This window comes from Triturus cristatus, chromosome 8 (assembly GCF_964204655.1).
Source record: "Triturus cristatus chromosome 8, aTriCri1.1, whole genome shotgun sequence".
NCBI lineage: Eukaryota > Metazoa > Chordata > Amphibia > Caudata > Salamandridae > Triturus > Triturus cristatus.
The window spans coordinates 228,535,111-228,554,168 of NC_140591.1; the positions used below are offsets into that span (position 1 = coordinate 228,535,111).

The following is a 19,058-nucleotide window of genomic DNA, read 5'->3' on the forward strand; positions in this document are numbered from 1 at the left end:
CTTTGTATTACTGAAGACAGACTAAACACACAAGGATGACTGAAAACCAAATAAAATAATATAGAATGGAAAAAAAATTGCCATACCAGCCCTGGCACTTGTGTACTTCTTTTAGCAGGATGAGCATATATGATCAAATAAAAGAACATCACTCACAGCTGAAGACAGCCAAAGGCTGCAGGGGGCCGACCCACTGCCACACGCTCTATGCTGTGGTGCGCACAAGCAATAATTCAACAACAGTTGTGATTTAAAGGGCTGGCTTAAAGTCCCTGTAGGTTTGTATGCATTTTTTTTTCCTGAGTGATTTTATAAAGCTATTGTAGCTCAAGCTGTCTCCGGGCCACACCTACAAATTTTAGGTGTGGCCCGGAGACAGGCAATAGGGCTCGACTTAAAAAAACGGAATTTTCACTAAGTGAGTCTTGGGGCCTTTGTGGACATGCTACACGTAACTTAAAACGTTTTAAATGAAGCATTATGCCTATAGTCATGCACAGGGATTTTCAAAATACACAGTTGTGGTAAGTTGAGTGTTTCTCGGTAAGTTTCTAACAGCATACTCACTCGTTCCCGTTTGTTCTTCCCACACTGAGTCACACAGAAATGCAATTTAATCGCCTAAAGCAGAGCACTGCAAACAGGGAGGAATGCTGGTGTGCAGGTAAAACCGCGCTTTGTGCTCCATGTTTACCCAGTATTGCTGCATGACAAAGAAAATCCTACCCGAAACCCCGTGTCCGGCCACACCCATGGGCCAGGGTTAGTGTTACCTGGATGCTGGCTCCAGCAGAATAGCTCAGAGAAGAAATTGTAAGATTTTAACCATGTTCACTGTCCACTCTTGTTTTTCCATTAGGACATCTACTGTTTATTAAGTAAATCAAGACAAGCCGACCTATTAGTGTAGCTGTTTTAACAACTTGGGTTTCATGTTGAAAGTTTTCCTGTCTGAAAAATGGCAAAACATAGCGTGTTGTTTCAAAAATCTTGATTATTTCTGCAAACTACAGCAACGAAAGCTTTATATATGTATATTGGTAGTTTTTAATCAGAAGCAGTACGAAAAAAAAGAAACACATCATGAGCTTGTTTAATGTACATACCTAGATAATTTATGTAGAGTAAACCTACACTGGAGCACCTTAAAATGTAACAAGTAAATAGAAGAATGCAATAAATAAACCGTGATTTTACAGTTATGTATAGCACAAGCCAGGTGTCAGATGTTTTTAACAAAAGTAATACGAGCAACAGCAAACTAGTGGGTGGGAGGGGCGGGAATAATGTCGGTGCTTAAATTGTAAAAGAGTGCTTAAATAGAAAAAGAATAAATGCTGGTGCCCAAAGTTTTTCTAAGAGGCCAGCCCTCTGAATGTTGGGGTTGCCGAATACCAAGGATGTCTGTCTATTTGGTTTCTCTTCATACCTTTTCTTCCTTCGCCATACACTTCCAGCCCCTTTATTTCACTTTTGCATGTTCTTTTTCACCCCTGTGGTCTACTTTAGTCACTGTTTTTCCCATCTTATTCTTCATCCTTTTTTCGGCCTTCCTCTCTCACCTGTTCGGTTGTCAAAAGTCTGGTGATAAAAACTAACTCCTGTTCCCCAAAAATGAGTGCAGGTGGGTCAAACTTGTAACCACCGGCTCAACTTAAGCACTGGATAATTAATGTACAGCAGAAAAAAGCCCGAGTGGCGGGTAACATACAACAGCATATCAATATCAACATATTAATAAACAAAACGACTGAGGGCCTGATCTAAAGACTGGTGGACAAGGAGAAACCCTAGGTCCATGCACCTCAGTTAGAGACCCGCAGACCTCAAGTTTGCCGTCCACAGAGCCACCATTGACTCAGTTGAAGGACAACTTCCTCTGCCAGCCTGACAGAGTAGGGACACTCAAAAGGAGGACATTACACCACCTCCACCATGATCCTGTGGTTATCTCTAAATCTGTTTGATTTTAGCCTGTCAAGATAGCAGTGGCAATGTCCTCCGTCACCATGATGAAACAGTACCGTCTGTAAAACTAAAAATAAGGCCCAAAGTAATCTGATTTTAAAGTTGAACTATTTACATCTGGTGTAATGTAAAAACATACACTATTTACATGAAAGACAGATGATAAAAGAATTCAGGCCTCCCAAGGCATTTGCAAAGCACTATATAAAAAGTTACACAATACAATATATTGAATAAGTCAACTGCATTACGCATTTTATTTGAATTCCCAGTGTGTAAGACAAAGTATACATGTAATTAGGGGAACATAGGGACATAAGCAATTTGCACATGAGGAAATGCTGCAGACTTGAGAGTTTGCAATCAAAAGGAATTCGAATAAAGGTCAAAAACAGAGCCTAAAGGGTAGAAGATAAAAGAGTTGATCAACAGGTACACCTACCTGTCTCCTGTATTCCAAAATGGGATCATATACTTTCCAGCCATTGTCCTGAAAAACCTCTCTGTATTCAAATGCAAAAAAAGGCTGTAGAGTAAACAGTGAATTTTGTATTAGGGTTTTATTTTGAAAATCCAATGTTAACGTGCACAATTGACACAGAGAGAAGTCAATACAAGAACAGTATTTGTTGGCTTAGATATGCGCATAAGAAGTTAGCATCTTATTAAGATTCCTTAGTCAGGAACAAAGCCTGTGCTCAATGGCAGCTTTCTCTCACATTGCTAATTGACAATATTTGCGAAGAAAAGTGGGACACAATTTAGCTGAGAAACGAGAAGAGTGTTTTCTGTTTTATTGATGCATCCTGTGGACTTCGTGAGGGAGGCCCAGGTATACTACCACACTCTCTATTTTATGTTCCAAGACTTCTCATTGGAAGTTATGGCTACTAAGAAAATGAGTTACTTACCTGTAACTACAGTTCTCCAGTATTGGTATCTTTCATAGATTCACATGCTTGAATCATCCCCGTTGCCATAGTGGGAATCCCACGTGGGACTCCCACTACGACGACAGGGATGATTCAAGCATGTGAATCTATGAAAGATCCAATACTGGAGAACAGAGCATCCAGTTTGACCCCAAGTTGTGCTTAAGCTGATGCCTTTTGAAAAGGTCTTGCAATTCTCCCCCCTTAAAGATTATATATCATCTGTATAATACGATGCTGCACATGTTGTCAGCAGTCCAGTGGCCATTCCCATAGTCTGTAAGTAGTTTTGAGAATGTCTCTAACATAGAGATAGGACACACATAAGGATTATATTGCCACCACTATGTCTTTTTGCATCTTTTGGTTACAGTCCTTTTTGCTTTATTCTATGTAACTTTGGTGATTGGCTTATCTTCTCCTTTGTGGGTCCCTTCGCAATCTTTCCTTTTCTATTTTCTCTTCTAAATTCACATCTTTCATGTATTTTATAACACTCCTCCTGGTAAGTATGGGGGAGTCGCACATTTTTCTATGGTGTGATCTGTAAGAGGTGTGACTTTCTGGCTTTGATCTATGTGTAAGCAACACCACATCTATCTAGAATCAAGGTCCAATCGATTTAAATATTTTTATATATGGGCTTGTAATACGTGTTATTTATGGTTTTTTAGGTCCCCTGGGTGTTTGTGACTTTTGTGGGTATCTGGAGAGGAGCTGAAGAAGGTGGTCTCACTACTCTTTTTAAGCCACCAAAACGCGTGCAGACCTAATGTTCAGATCCTGAAGAACATATGCATCACACTTGGTCGTGGAGACTTTGCAATCTGTAGTCTCCCCTTTTCTCAGCTTCGTCTCTCTGTGAATGCTGTATGAGTCCGTATGAATCTGGATGAGTTTTGTATTTTGTGTCCTTGGTACATGTTAATGTCTGTTTTCCGGGGGTTACTTGTTCAACAGTATATTTTATGTACTCCTTAATTTATTGTGGAAATACTGTTGACCTTTTTATATATACAAACAGTTTTAAAAGAAGATAAGAAAGAAATGAATTATATTCAGAAAGAAATGAATTATATTTGATACATTTATGAAAAATAATCAAAGAAGTTAAATGAACGATGACAACATCTATTTTGCTAGTCTTGTTGATATGATTACACGGATGTTGAGCCCATGTTGAATTTAGTTTTGTCGTGGCGCAAAGAAATACAGGTCTTGAGGGAGCCCTTTATTGTATGTTTGGTTCTTCCCCCTGACCTTAAATTATTTTCCTTCAGAGGGGGTCCCCATTTGTGCATTTGAACTCTTGAAAGAAGCCTTGCTTCTCTGACCCTCGGAAAGAACAGAAGGTGACCTGCCTGGCAATAGAGCTGTATGGCATCTGCAAAGGCAGGCACTGTCCTGATCCTGCGAGGAGATGCACAAGACCCAGTCAACTGAACAATCTGCACTGAGGATACCTCTAGGAACCAAACAATAGAAGCTGAAATAATAGAATATTTGATCAGGTGGAAGGCTGCGCAGAATCACACCAACCCAAACAAACATTTTACTTAGACTCTTGTGTGTCTTGCAGTGGAATTTCCCAAAGATTACATTCTTGAAATGTAGAGGAAGAGGAACGACTTCATGTAGGAAGGACAAAGAGCTATGGTACCAAATTAAATATTGACGGCTCTCCAAAATATGGGAGGATTAACATGCTATGACATTTAGAGGTACCATCTGGCGACACACCTCAGGTTACTGAAATTCAGGATGGTTGCAGGCAGAGAAAGAAAATAGGTCGAAATGGGCGGTAGCAGGGACAGCATTGTGAAACAACCTCATAAACTCAACGGAGGTTTTATATAAAAGCTACATGGGCACAGTGACAAACCTTTCAGAGGGTTGAGTGTATGTTAACCTCTGATGGTAACATTCCCTTTCTTGTCTGCAATTTTAGTACCTTTCTTTATCCCCCAGTTCAGAAAACCAGCCTGATTGTTATAAGTAAGAAACCCTCTGAATTGGGAGTGTCATCAGGCACCCTATAATACTGTCTCTGTGGACTGACCATATATTGGGGTCTTTTCTTGTAGAGAACCTGTTATTGGTCATTTATGGATGTAAATCAGGGCCAACACATTCACTAATAATTGTGTGACTCAACTACCATTTGTAAATTTACACCTGCAACAGTCTATGTGAGCAACTCACAAAATTGTTCCTAATTTTATTTGTAAATTGGCTTCAATATGAATTGTTTGTGATTCTTACTATTAAAATAATTAAATCCAGAGGTTCACTATATTCAATACAAGAACAGTAAGCACTAACAGCAAGTATATCAAATTTTAACTAGGCACGTAGAATGCTTACCAAATTATTGGATAGAGGAAAGGCATATTTTGTAAGGGTATCGAATATCGATCTTCTAGAGCGTCCCTCTTGCTTATTCGCAAATCGCAGATTTCGAATGTCCTAGTAAAAACACATTGCATTATGTTTTTAGTGGTATTAACATGAAACATAAGATGCACTGAGCATTTTTAATATTTAAGATTACATGCATCATGTTTTAGTCAGCTTCTTGACTGCTACCCTGGTTGTTTAATTATTCTGTCTTTAGCAAGTTAACATTGGATGTGGCATAACTGCTTCTGACATCACAATTATTTGTACAGCTAAGGCATTACATGTCAAATGATAACATGAAAAAGAAATACAAGAAAACAAACACCCATTTGCAAGCGAAGCATACTTCTTTTAACGGCTCTCAGAGACAGAGATGTATTGTCACATTGCTGCACTTCCACTTCTTAACAAATTCACACAATTTACCGCTTACTGCAGAAGCTAGACTGCTTGGAACTACACTTTAGTTGTAAGAAACTGTTGTAACAGTATTTATTTAGTACATTTATGGAAAGGTGTACAATCTGCCTTCTGTCTAAAGCTTTACTGGCAGCTGCATATTTTTATGAATAGTTCTGTTTGAGAGCTGTACTTGGCCACTAACCAAACTCCAGCTTTTCCATGTGTGAAATTAGCGATGCTGCTTGTGTTCAAATAGGACAAAGAAGGGTGAGTTAGCCTTTCATCATCATGAAGTTAATCAAAGGCTACAATTTTCATGGACAATAATAACTCACAAAGTTATGTCCCGCAACCACTCTTTCGCCCCTCATGTGCCTGGTTTCATTACTCATTCATGTTCTGCTGTGGTCGCTTCTCTTTTGCCATGTGCCGCCCTATCCTTACTTGTCTGTATTGTTTCTCACTCTACTCACTCAGTCAACATGTGTCTCACAAACCTCCTTCCAGGTTTCTCAAGAGTCTTCTACCTCACTCTCCCATTCTTTTAGTACACTGCTCCTCTATCGCATTAGGCTGTTTAACACTATCCATTGTCTGGATTATATCTCACGCAGGTCTTTCATCTATTGTGTACCTTGTTCCACTCACTCTTCGTTATTGTACCCTGGTCTCATTTCTCCTTAAGTATGCATCTTGGCTCCCTCGTAACCACTGCATGTTTTTGTTTTGGTGCCTTCACACATCTATCGTAGCTTTATGCTTTCCTCTCTTATGTGTCATGCACCTAAGTGCCATGCACAGTTTCCTCATCAATAATTTCATTGCAAATGTTGCAGTGAGATTATCGATGAGGTCAGAGAAGATGTCACAAGTGATATAATATGTGGGGTAATTAGCAGTGCATGGTGAGGGCGCGAGTTATAGCTACCTCAGGTATGTATCATTGTTCCCCTGCGATTGCAGCCACAAAGGAATCTATTGGTGGGGTTCATACACATTTTGTGTAGTCTGGTGCACTTATAGTATGCCCTGTGCAGTATTTCAAGTTGTATGACCTTGAAACCTGCTCAGATTGCTACCTCACTAAGATACCTGCATGCCTCCTCCCACTTTGGATCCTAAATAATCCCTGGGTCTTGCACTGAGTCTAAGGGATGTTAGCAATTCTAGGTGAGTGTTGTGTAAACCTGGAAACTGCATGCCTATGCGGGGGAACGTTGGGATCCTATATTCCAAAAGGGATTCTTTAGGGAGTTCTCCCAGGTGTGTTGTGTATTTTGCCAGAGCATGTATTACCTGGAGGTACCTAAATCTCTGGGAGCAAGAAAGGCTGAACTGTTCTCATAGTTCCTCAAATGTTAGCATGCTCCCCTCACCCCACACCGAATCTCATTGGTCTCCTACCTTGGTAACGTCTATCAGGTCCCATTGTCGGAGGCTCTGTACGTTTTTCAGGTCAGCAAGCAAGTCAGAGTATCTACAAGGGCATTTCCAGTGTAATCTTCCCCTTCCACCCAATTATCTTTGTTGAGTCTTTCCAATATCTGAGCCTCTATGGCTGCGGGATGCCACGGTCCCATTGTGGTAACTCTGCTGTAGAGTGCTCTAGGGTACCCATGCTGCGGCAGCGGCCACCTATCTGCCTTTAGAGCTGGGTCATGCTGTTTGGCAAAGGCCCAAGCGTTGATCACTATCATTTGGGCCACCCAGTAATACGGTTTAAGGTTGTGCGGTGCGATTCCCTCCTCGAATTGACTGCACATCAGGCTGGCTAATGCAATTCTGGGAGAACTCCATCCCACATAAGCACCCTGGTGGTCTCCAGCACTCCCTGAAAGAATGCATTGGGGACCTTATATGGTGTATTTTGCAATGCACACAGGAATGTTGGCAGATATATAATTATGTATAGCATGGCCCTTTCCCAGTAGGGATAACGGCAGGTTTCTCCAACAGGCCACATCAGACTTATACCATGTGAGGAGGCTCTCCAAGTTCTTATTTATAAAATCCAACGGGATCCCAGTAATATAAACACCCAAACACTGAAATCCTGGTATGGACCATTGTAATGGGCATTCCCAATCTTTCAGAGGGCGCCAGCCCGCAGGTGAGTAAGTCATTGACTTGCGCCAGTTTATACTGACCCTGAGTATTTCACAAATGTATTTAATATCTCCAGCACTCTTGGGTTGGAGTGTTTGGGGTCTGCACGATAGAGGAGTAGGTTATCCGCATATATGGAAATTGCATCCTCCCATCACTGATCCTACCTCAGTCCCCACAGCAGGGCATCCTTCCTTACCCACTCTGCCAGAGGCTGATTGGCCAGGGCAAATACCAGGGGAGACAGGAGGAACCCCTGCTGAGTGTCCCTTCCCAGCTTCAATTATCGTGACATTGCCCGGTAATCTCGCACTCTAGCCAGTGATGCTGTGTACAATAGTCAGACCAATGCTATAAATACTGAGCCAAAGCCCATCTTTTTGAGCTCTGCCATCAGGTGGAGCCATTTAAAGGAGTCAAATGATTTTTCGGCGACCAGGGATAGTATCACTACCGGCTCCTGGAGGGATTTGCTTGGCTCAAGTACGCTGTACAGGCATCTAAGATTATGTTTTGGGGCTCTGTGCGGCATAAACCCTAACTGATTCATCTTGATCAGTTTGTCTGCTACGTCCAAGAAATGATTTGCCAGTATTTTGACCTTTAGGTTGAGCAACAAGATGGGTCTGTAGGATGCACAGTCCTCTGGTTGTTTCCCTGGTTTATTGATTCGGAGGTCTCTGGACAAGCAGCTCTCTATCGAGGTGGCCAATACATCTTCAAAAGAGTACATTCCCCAAGTATTTTAAGGGCTCCACGAGAAAGCCATTCGGTCTGGGGGTCCGTCCGCTCTGCAGTAGAGTATGGCTTTCCCAATCTCTGCCGCTTCCAGCCAGTTATCCAGGCTATCACTAGCCACTACTACTGCCTCCTGAGATGGGATGTCCATCATGATGCCTATCAGTCTCAGCACTCTCTTGGCAGGAGCAGTATAGTGCTTCTAAGTAGTTCGCTTAGCAAGCTGTGATCTCGGGTGCCTTATCGACCTTTCTTCCCGCGCCATCGCTAATCTCTTTTACCCATCTATGGCCTGTCTCTCAGGGCTAGTAGTTTCCCGGCTTTGTAGACCACCTCATACAGTTTGTGCTGTGAGGACTTAAGAAGTTTCCATGCCCAGTCTTCCACTACTAGTTGCTTGTATTCTTCCTGTGTGAGGTGCCAGATGCAGCGTGGGATTGTCTGGATACTCCCCTTCCCATTGTGTCAGGTTCTCCACTGTGTTGCAAGCCTCTTTACATTAATGCAATATTGTAGAGATGAAACGGCCTCTTGGCACGCTTTGTATGCCTCCCATAATATAATGTCACAGACTAGTGATCCTTTGTTGTCTGTGAAATATTCCTCAATTGCCTGTTTGAGAATTTTTTCATTTTCCAGTCCCTGATGTCCCATGGGTCAAGTTGCCATGGCGACCTTGTTATCTGTATGTGAGTGGTCAGTCTATTGTACAGCAGTCAATGGTCTGAGGCACCTCAAAGTAAGAAAATGGCGTCTCAATAGCTGTACCCTTGTATTTGTGGTACTAAGAAATAGTCCAACCTCTCATCCACCTTCATGGAGCAGGACGCATGGGAGAACTGTCTCGTGTCTGGGTGTTCCGCTCTCCATCGCCCACATAAAAATCCTGTGGTCTAAGATCCACCCTCCTCACGGTCCCAGTCTGGGTTTGCCTGTCCAAATCTAGGCACATAGTCAGGTTGAGGCCCCCTCCAATCATCAACATTGCTTCTGGTGCTTGTGTTAGCCATTTCCCCATGTGATCCAAGGCCAGCAACTGCAGTCTCATTGGTATGTACCAGACTATCAGTACCTGTTCCAGGCCCCCAGTGTGGCTCAATAGCACCCCTCCATGTCTGTCCACAGTTGGGTGATTGCAAGAGGCAGGAATTTCTTCACCAGTACACCGACCCCTGTAGAGTCGGATGTAAACCCAGAATGATCGACTATTTTGTACCTGCCCTAGACCATGATTGCACAGTTCTTTCCCTTTAAGTGTGTTTCTTGTAAAGAAGTACATTAAGGTTATATCTATTAATGAATCTCTTGACCCTCTCCTTTTTCACCTTGTTGCATAGCTTGTTGCTGTCCCAGAATAGGAGTGTAAGACTTAGGGGTTCACTCCCCATATGTGCGTCCCTGTTGTGTCTGCCAAAGCTGCTGTCCCACTTGAATCTCCTAAGGTGAGGTTGGCCTCTCTCCCGCGCCCCTTCTAAATGCCATTGCAATCCCCACTCACTCTCCAACTTCCCTTCTTCCTCCTGAGGTGGGCTCTGAACGACCCCTCCCCCAATGCTTTAGGTGTCTGTCGCTCTTGTCCCATTAACTTTTAATTAACTTATAACAACATTAATATGAACCGTAGTCCCTCTTGAGGGCAATGTGTGGGGTTCATGTCGCACTACGCTGTGGCTACCGCGCCTCCAGCGTATCCTTTTGCCCATGACTCTATGTAGGGTGTGCGACGTCACAGCTTGGCTGCCGCACTCCCAGTCGTCTCTCCTGCAGATAGTGGCATGCTTGACTGTCCCTTGCCCAGTGCATTCAGGCTTGGCGGTCTACAGGAGGATTGTTTAGTCACCTCTGGCCCTCGTGGCACCCTTTTGTCACCGGTCTCCATCTCTCCAGCCAGACCCAGACCTCTCTCAGCGAGGTGAAAAATCATGACTTACCTTCTGACAGGACCTTCAGCTTTGCTGGGAATAGCATCATATATTGAAGATTCCTTTTCTTGAGTTCCACTTTTGCCTTGTCCAGTGATTGGTACTGGGTGTTTACTTTTTGTGTGATATCTGGGAAGATCAGGATATCTTGGTTTTCAAGCCTGATCGGGCCTTGCACACTCGCTGCCTTAAGTATTACATCACAATCCCTAAATACGGAAGTCTTGCAATTCCTGGTTGAAGGTCATGCCCCAGGTTTGGGTGGACCCCGGGGACGCGGTGTGTTCTCTCCACCAGAAAATGAGCCAAAATTTGGTGTGGTTCTAGACAAATTATGCGACATTCCCACCTTCCAGTTTCTCCGGAATGCCCATCAGGCAGAAGTTATTTCTTCAGGATCTCCTTTTCACATCGTCCACTCATGTGTGTAGGCGAGATGTAGCCTCCCCGAGGACGAGCATTTCAGTTTGCAGTTGCTGGATGGCCCCTGGGTGCTCCTTCAGGGTGGGTTTTAAGTCCCCCATGTGGCTGTGATCTGTTGCAAATTGGTGTGCAAGAGGTTAATGTTGAGGGCGATCATGTCTATTTTAAACTCCAGTGTTGATTTTGTATCTCGCACTCCTTGCAGTATCTCTCTTATGGACGGCTCTGGTTCAGCTGCTGGGAGCGACTGATCTCAGTTTCCCTGTTTAGTACCCCGTGTCTGGGCACCACTCAGCCACCATCTGAACCTCGGGGGAGCCTCCTACCTTTAGAAAAAACTATTCCCTTCGCTTTAGCCATATTAATCTCCAACTCATTCCTCTTACCATAAGGAGAAAAGGTGTTGAATTGCTGCTGCAGCCCAACTGGTGTAAGATCTAATAGCACCGTATCAGCTGCATAAAACAGCCATCCTCTCCAGCATAGGAGGGAAGGCCCTGCCATGCCTTAAACCCTTGAAGGCCTTCCACTATATAGATTGAGAACAGGAAAGGGGGCAAAATGCACCACTGTCTCAAACCATGGATGTACTGATCCTTTTGGACAGGGCCCCATCCCCCCAAGTTCCACTCTAGTCCAGAAGCCCTCGTGGAATGGGACAATCAGCTTCAATTGTCCCGGGGGACACTTTTATCTGCCCATCTTTTACCATAAAATTGATCTATTTACGGTGTCAAATGTGGGTGACAAATCGATATAATATGCACACAGGTGGTGTTTCAGTAAGGGGGCCAAATCCTCCAACAGCAGCTTTAAAATCACACAGCCATCCGTGGTTGAGTACCCTTTCCGAAAAGCCATTTGGGTCAGGGGTAATATTCTAGCTGCACTCGCCCAGTCTTCCAAAAGGCCTAACAGATGCCTTGCAAAACATTTTACTCGTAATATACAACAGGATAATCATACCATAACTAGATGGCTGTGACCTGTTGCCCTTTTTAAACAGGGGAGACCTCATACTCCCTTTCCGGGTTACTGGCAAATTCTGTCCCCCAATTATTTCACCAAACAGTGGAGCCAAGTTCTCTGCCAAGAGGAGGGGATTAAGTTTCATGATATTAGCAGGAATACTGTCTGACCCTTGTGCCCCAGAGTTTTTCAAACCTTATATCACTGCTTCGATTTCACGAACAGTCCTAAGCGGGATACTCTCAACCGGCCTCTTAACTTGTGGGGTAGCCTGCCCCACACCGGGGGAACCCCAGCACCTTCATTTATTTTATAGAGGTCTGAGATGTAACTAACCCAGGTTTCTTCGGGTATTGACAATGCTGTAATATGTGTGACAAGCCCCAGTATACTATTAGAGATGTGCCAAAAGCCCTTAAGGTTGCCAGGACGCAAGAAAGAGATAGTCTTTGTCCATATGCTCGCTTTATCCCTCAACTAAATTTTGGCGCATTACCTTCCTAAATGCTTTCCTACGTTGTTTAATCAGGTTCTCTCTATGTTTCCTGCCTGCTCTAATCTCCTCCCTTATGTTCTTATTGAGTAAAACTTTGTCCGTGACTTTTCAGAGCTAAAAAGATCTGTTCTGACCCTGCCCCTTACAAGACCTGCAGCTACCCAATCCCTTAAGGAGGAAATAAGGTTTTGGAAAGCCTTTACTGTGTGGCGTAAAGGTATGTTACGTTGCTCCGTAAGTAACCCCCTCAGACCATTTATAACATGCTGTTTTAATTTGGCTGACCACCCAATTCTACGCACCTTTTGACAATGCAGGGGCCAACTATTAGGCCACCTCTCTCTTGTCTTAGTCCTCCTAAAACAGTGTGAGGACAAGAGGCTTATGGTCACTACCCCCAAGATCACCTACAAAAGGATTCTTCACCATATAGGGGTGGGTGGTAAACTCCGATCCACTGGCAAAGTTTTGCCACGCCGCGCTCCGCATGGAAAGTAGAGTTTGTCAAAAACCCGCCGGTGGACCGGAGTTTACCGGCGAGCTCACTCCTAGTCTCAGCAATCATGTTGTGGGGAACTGACTTGTGGTAAAATAGGGGTTATTGGCCCCCAACGAACCTCAGAAGCCAAGGAGACTTAATCCCCCAACCAATAGTGCGCCAGGAGACGCCTTTGCAGAGTGGTTGAGAAAGGGCGCAGGGCCTCCGACAACGGCTCAGCAATCTCGTTGTGGGGAACTAACTTGGGGCAACAATAGAGGTTCTTGGCCCCCAACAAACCTGTGAAGCCAAGGGACTTCATCCTCCAACCAGAAGTGCGCCAGAAGGCCTCTTTGCAGAGTGATTGAGAAAAGGGGAGGAACCTTCGACAATGTCTAAGCAATCCCGCTGTGGGGGACGTACTTGTGGCGACAATAGAGGTTCTTGGCCCCAACCTACTCTCAGCATCCAAGGGCACTCCATTAGGGGTGGCCCAGCAATACTCTGCCTGCTCACGACCTCCGCAGAATTTAGCAGAGTTTTTCTGCAACTCTGCGAGCTCCACCCATGGCTACACCATACCAAAATGCTAAGAGGAAATTATCACATAATCGATTAGGGATGTTGCCCTCTCATTGTAAAACATAGGTGAAGCCGGTTGATCTCCAGGACACCTACTGTTTATTATGGACATATTGTAGCTATTGAGTAGGGACTCCAAGTGCCTGCCAGACCAGTCCCCTCTCTGACTCCCCAAGACCGGACAGAGAATATTTAATGCCATATCTATAAAGTCCCTCGTCTGCCTAGGAAGAGTTTTTTAATTAGAATCGCCCATCACAATGGTGGACACACAAGGAAAAAGCCTTTGGATCTGGCCCAAAAAAGTGCTAATTCCTGAAATTGAATATGTTTATCACATGTCGGGGGGAAATATTTATTAACGAGAATCAAGTCGGGGGATCCCATGAAGTCCTCTCTACTCCGATTAGGGCCTCCCTTTTACACCCCCAACCTGTCACAACAAAGGGAAGCCCAGATACGGATACAGCTAAAAGGCTCAGAGAATCACTGGGTAGGACAGACACCATAACATTATCCATATAAAAATCAAAAAAGGGAAGACCCCCAGCATGTCTCCCAAAATGCCCCTTATCTGCTTTTAAACTAAAAACAACATAATCAGGAAACCCCCAGTCCTCAGTGTCCCAGGTTTCTTGAATGGATGCTATCATCACTTTATTGACCTAGATGACCAGCAAGAGTGACAGCAAGATCCTTTTTATGCCAACTATGATCTAATATTGACGTTGATGTCATCAGGATCTCTGAAAAAGGGGTTTTAAGAAATCCTTTTTTGTGTTAATAATCTATCCAGTTCCATTCATACTCATGCTTTTCAGATGACTCCACTCGGTTAGTGAAAATTTGTTTGCCCTCCTCCGTTTTCACCACGAAGGCCAACTCCCCCCTGGCCTCCCGCAATCAGGGGCAGGGGACCCAATCCCCTGCCTTTTGGTGGCCATTAACAAAGATGAAGGGAGGAGAAGCATAGATTAGAGATTGAAGCCTGGCCGTCTGAGCTCATCGGAGAATTTCAAAACTTCTTCCACCAAAACCCTGGAGTAAAAGTTAACCCATACATAAGGCCAGGCAGCAGATACCTCCCAGGGTTTCAGCTGTACAACCAAGATGTCCTTTGTGGAAATTTTCATTTTTATGCTTTTCTTATTACTCTTTTGTTTAATATTATTTAATCCTCTTCCATGTTGCAGGCCTGACTCCTGGGTTGTGGCTTCGGATACGGACCTCGTGGCTTTGTTAAAAATAGGAAAAACTTTGCAGGGTACCCCGGTAGTCAGAACAGGGCCAGTGGGGACAGCTCAATATTAATGCCCTCATGGGCAGAAATTCCTTCCTCCAAAAACATGGCTTCCAAATCACTCAGGACCGAGGATTGAACACAACTTTTTCCTTGTCTATGTGGCCTGAACGTATGACCATCTGCGTGAGTGCTCATATCTGCAGAGCAAGTAACAAGGCTCTTTGCAGCAGTCTTGCACTCTTCTCCAGTCCCATTAGTCGGCAAATTATTCAGTATTACTGATAAAATACCAAAAATATGGTCAGAACTATCCGTGTTCTTTCCTAATAGGGACAAAATAGATGCCAGAATACATTTACGATTCTGCAGAGATCTCGAAAAAAAAGCCTAATCTGCTGAGATGTTCACTGGGGGATTCAACAATAAATTAGGAGAAAAAAACTGAATAATGTGATCCGAAGTTGTAAGGCTGGGAGTGTCCGAATACAGGGCCATCGATTGTTTTAGCTGCATTGGAGTTTTGAGTGGGACTTCCATTGTCCGGATGTCAGTTTAAATGGTGAAATATCAGATAGCGTGTAATCCAGGCTTAGAGAAGGATGAGTGGCCAGTGGAGCATGTAAGGCTTCAGCAGCTTCCACCCCCCTCCCCCGGTGATGCACACAAGAGGGGGGGCCACACCCCCGGAGAGCAACGCACTGCCCCGACTGGGGGTTCCCCATGTATTTGAGAGGGAGATGGAGTAAGAGCCGTCTGGTGCTCCACCGCCTTTAACTTAGAGGAGCAGACCTCATTTGCCGCCACCAATGGAGATGAATGAACGACTTCTCAAACTTGGGCGTTGCCTCCGATAATTTGTGAAAGAAAGCTGGAAATTTGCCCCTCCCACTCCCCTTTATGTATGAGTGAATGGCGGCACGGTTCCTCAGCGGGTTGGCTTTGGTCTTCTGACATAGTCTGGCGGTTAGAGTGTGGCCTGACCTCAATTTTCTGGCAGTCATCTTACACTAAAGTTATGTCTAGCAAAACAAGATATTGGATCAGAAAAGCCTAAGCCTTCTTTTTTCCACAAGGCATCATCCTACTGTCAGTTTCCATTATAGGATAGGGTGAACAGAACACACTGGGATGAGCTGCACATCCAGTTCCAGGATTGCTTTGATGTCCCCACCCAGCACCATCAAGGAAATTTAACATTAAGAGGTGAGGTGTGAGGTCGGGGTGGAGGGCGGGGCTCCCACATTCCATCTTACCACCCTATCTCCCTCAATCCTGGCCCCACTCAGACTGAGACCCTTGCTGGTGCGGTGGGCTGGATTACTGTAGGAGCTGTCAAGTCCCTATGTCCCTCCATCCATCCTCCTGCACATATCTTAAGAACTGGGAATTGCAGTAGGAAGTGGAGAATGTAAATGAAACCATTGGGAACATTCTCTGTCCCTACCCTTCTAATCACCAACTGTTTCATTTTTTTATTTGGTGAAGTGGGATGGCTAGAATGGGAGAGGCTGGGCAGCCCTCCCTCCGTTCATTCCAGGCCCCAGTCTGTACAAACAAACAAAACAAGCATTGGCATAGCCAATAGGTCTCGCCTTGCGGACCTTATAAGTTGTTAGCAATGCAACGGTTGATGTTGTTGCACCAAGGATATTGTGCTGCATAGCTACATACTTATAAGGACCCAAAAGCAAGACCTATTGGCTATGCCAATGCTTGTTTCTTCCTTCTCACAACTAAGAGCACCTTCACATGTGTGATTTCAGGATGTGTGTGATACCAAACCCTCTTGTGTTTGATTTAATAGACTTTAATGCTCCTCCAGGTATAAGAATCTAGGCCACATAGGGATGCACTACAAATGACTTATCTCTTAGTTCACTTATGACATTGGTGCCAGGGGAAGGAATATTTTTAATTCTTGTTTAAAAATATCCCTCTTAAAAGTATCTCTTAATGCAGCAGTAAAATCTGATGTAATACTGCAAAACGCTTCTGCGTGTTAAGGAAATACACTATTTTGCATTTTGAAACAACGTTTTCATATTTTTACACCATGTTTCTTGCATGATTTACATGCCAATATGTTCAAGGCTTGGTTCGTGCCCGGACTCTTAAAGTGACACCAGACCCTTGGTCTGTCTCTGGCTTGGCTCTCACTGTTGATTTGCTGGGTCGCTCACGTCTAGTGCAGCAGGCGCCGATCACTCAGTGGCACTGTTCTTAAGGTGCAGGGTGTGCTGCTGACAGTGTGCACTACACACTCAGGAGGCACGGCTCACATAGTTCCAGGAGAAAGGATCACTTAGGTGGAAAGGTTTCAAAATATTAAGTGCTGAAGATCAACGTGTGCTTCTGTCACTCAGTAGCAGACACTGGTCACAGGGTGCAGAGAGAACGCATATCGAAAACTGTGTGGGCACAGATCAACCCCAGGGCATTCACAAGGTGTAAAGTGGGAAAATTACAGGGAGGTGGGTACGTCACTCAGTTAGATCCAGAGGGGGCAAGGAAGAAGTGATCACATAGTTTTATTTATTTATTTATTTATTATATCGCTTTTGTCCAAAGAGCTGCACATAATTTAAAAGCACTAGCAATGAATAACTGGTTACACGATTGTCCAATTCCAATGCATGAACATTGAGTGAAGTTTTGAATGGAGCAAAGTTAGTTTTCCTCTCGATATGGACCTGAAACAGAACAAACAAACAAAAACAGAGAGGAGCAAAGAGGGGTTTGAAACACTTTGAAGGTGAAACTTCAAGCAGTGTACAGTAAAACTCTCCCTTAAATAAACACTGTAGTGGATTCACGCTTGGGCCTTGCGTACCGACAGTCCATGTGAATGAGTGCACCTAGTCGGTGGAAAGGGCTTTGTGGAGCTGTGCCTGGAGTAGGAACTGGTGTCACCAATGTCTGAGACAGTTTCTCATTTCTCATAAAATACAGAAAAAATCAACTTCATGTGCTGGATCTCAGGCCCACTGAGAAGATCCTGGATGAGATTTTGAAACTTGGGTTCAGGGAAGCAATGTTTTTAAGAAATGAAAGATAGGAACTGTAAAGGCAAACGAATGCTGCTTTGAAAAAAGAAAAAAAAACAGACCCTGAGAAAGCAAAAGTGCAGTTTTACTGTACACGGGGACGGACATTCGGGCCTAGACAGACGCATTTTCTGTTTTGCTTTAGATAGCCGCACAGGGACGGGGGGACAGGCATGTTTTTTTAACCCGGAGCAGCTACAAATAACAGTCATGATAAAAATACATTAAGCCTTTAAAATGCATTTGTTGTAAAAGCCGAAATGTGCTGTGGCTTCGGCAGCATTTCTCATTCATCTGTCGCAGACGGATGCAGTTTCAAATATTTACTCCAAGGAATTGTTGGAAAGCTCAAACAGAATAATATTAAATGATACGAGGTCCCAATTAACCGCGGGTCAGATATACCCCGGTCTGGTTTTTAGAGGTAACAACATTTGTAAGTTCCAAATCGGAAAGGAATTGCAGGGCTATACAGGCGGGGCAGCTCTGCGCCTCTCGCTCTCAAGGAAAATCTATAAAATAAAAGGCAAATCTGGGACACGGAATGTTAGAAGCAGATGAAAGGCGCTCAAGTTTGGAGGAGGACATAAAACCCCCAGGAAAACGAAAGAACCGCGAGGGTGGATGTCTTGGAAAGGGGGAAGCTCCCTGTTGAAAACCACCTATTCTTGAAAACGCTTTCTCTTTTAAATTATGAAACCGATATATCCTCCAGAGCGCACTTTTCTTCTCTAGAAAAATCGCCCGCACCTGGGATAATTAGCAAACCCCCCCCCCCCCCCCCCCACAGGATATGGACAACAATAAACATTTGTTAATATCAAAAAACGTCAACAAAATTCCCACAGACGCTTAAAAGAAAGAACAGCCATGGCCTGCCTGAAAAATTTGAGTTCAACTGTCTCGCACCCAACCAGATTCCAAGCAGGAAAAAACACAGCCTTTATTGAGGGTGGGGGTAGCAAAGCTAAAGAAACGGGGATGGGGGGCTGCACAGAAGGAACAAGCCCGCGAGTGGTCTGCGCGCGCTGTAAGGAATGCAGCTGCCATCGTGCCCGCCGGTGCACGCGAAAGTGTAAGCTAATTGGAAACCTGATCCAGAAGAGATGGCGCCCTGTACGCTCCCGAGACCCATAGGCCATGGGAGTGAAAGTTTTGAGGAAAGGCGGGACATGCACCCGTCTTTGGCCATTTGCGTGCTTTCAATTATTGAAAGCCACATGCAAAGGCCAATGGGATGTTTGGGAGCAGGCAGACCCACAGGGAGAAGGCTCTTGGAAGTCTGAACTGATTCCAAGAGCTATCTCCTACAGCAGCGCATGCACGCAGCACTAGGCGAGACCTACAAACGACTG

At 44.3% G+C, this 19,058-nt stretch overlaps 1 protein-coding gene across 3 annotated transcripts in view; it reads right to left on the reverse strand.

Annotated features, from left to right (window-relative positions):
- MTMR2 (myotubularin related protein 2) overlaps window positions 1-19,058 on the reverse strand; it is a 450,663-nt gene that overhangs the window by 283,718 nt on the left and 147,887 nt on the right. For all 3 annotated transcript variants that reach the window (XM_085621424.1, XM_085621425.1, XM_085621426.1), the window contains 2 exons: window positions 5,265-5,366; window positions 2,411-2,494 (listed from right to left, as the gene is read on the reverse strand). In XM_085621424.1, coding sequence (XP_085477550.1) covers window positions 2,411-2,494; window positions 5,265-5,366 — 186 coding nt within the window. The remainder of the gene's footprint in view (window positions 1-2,410; window positions 2,495-5,264; window positions 5,367-19,058) is intronic.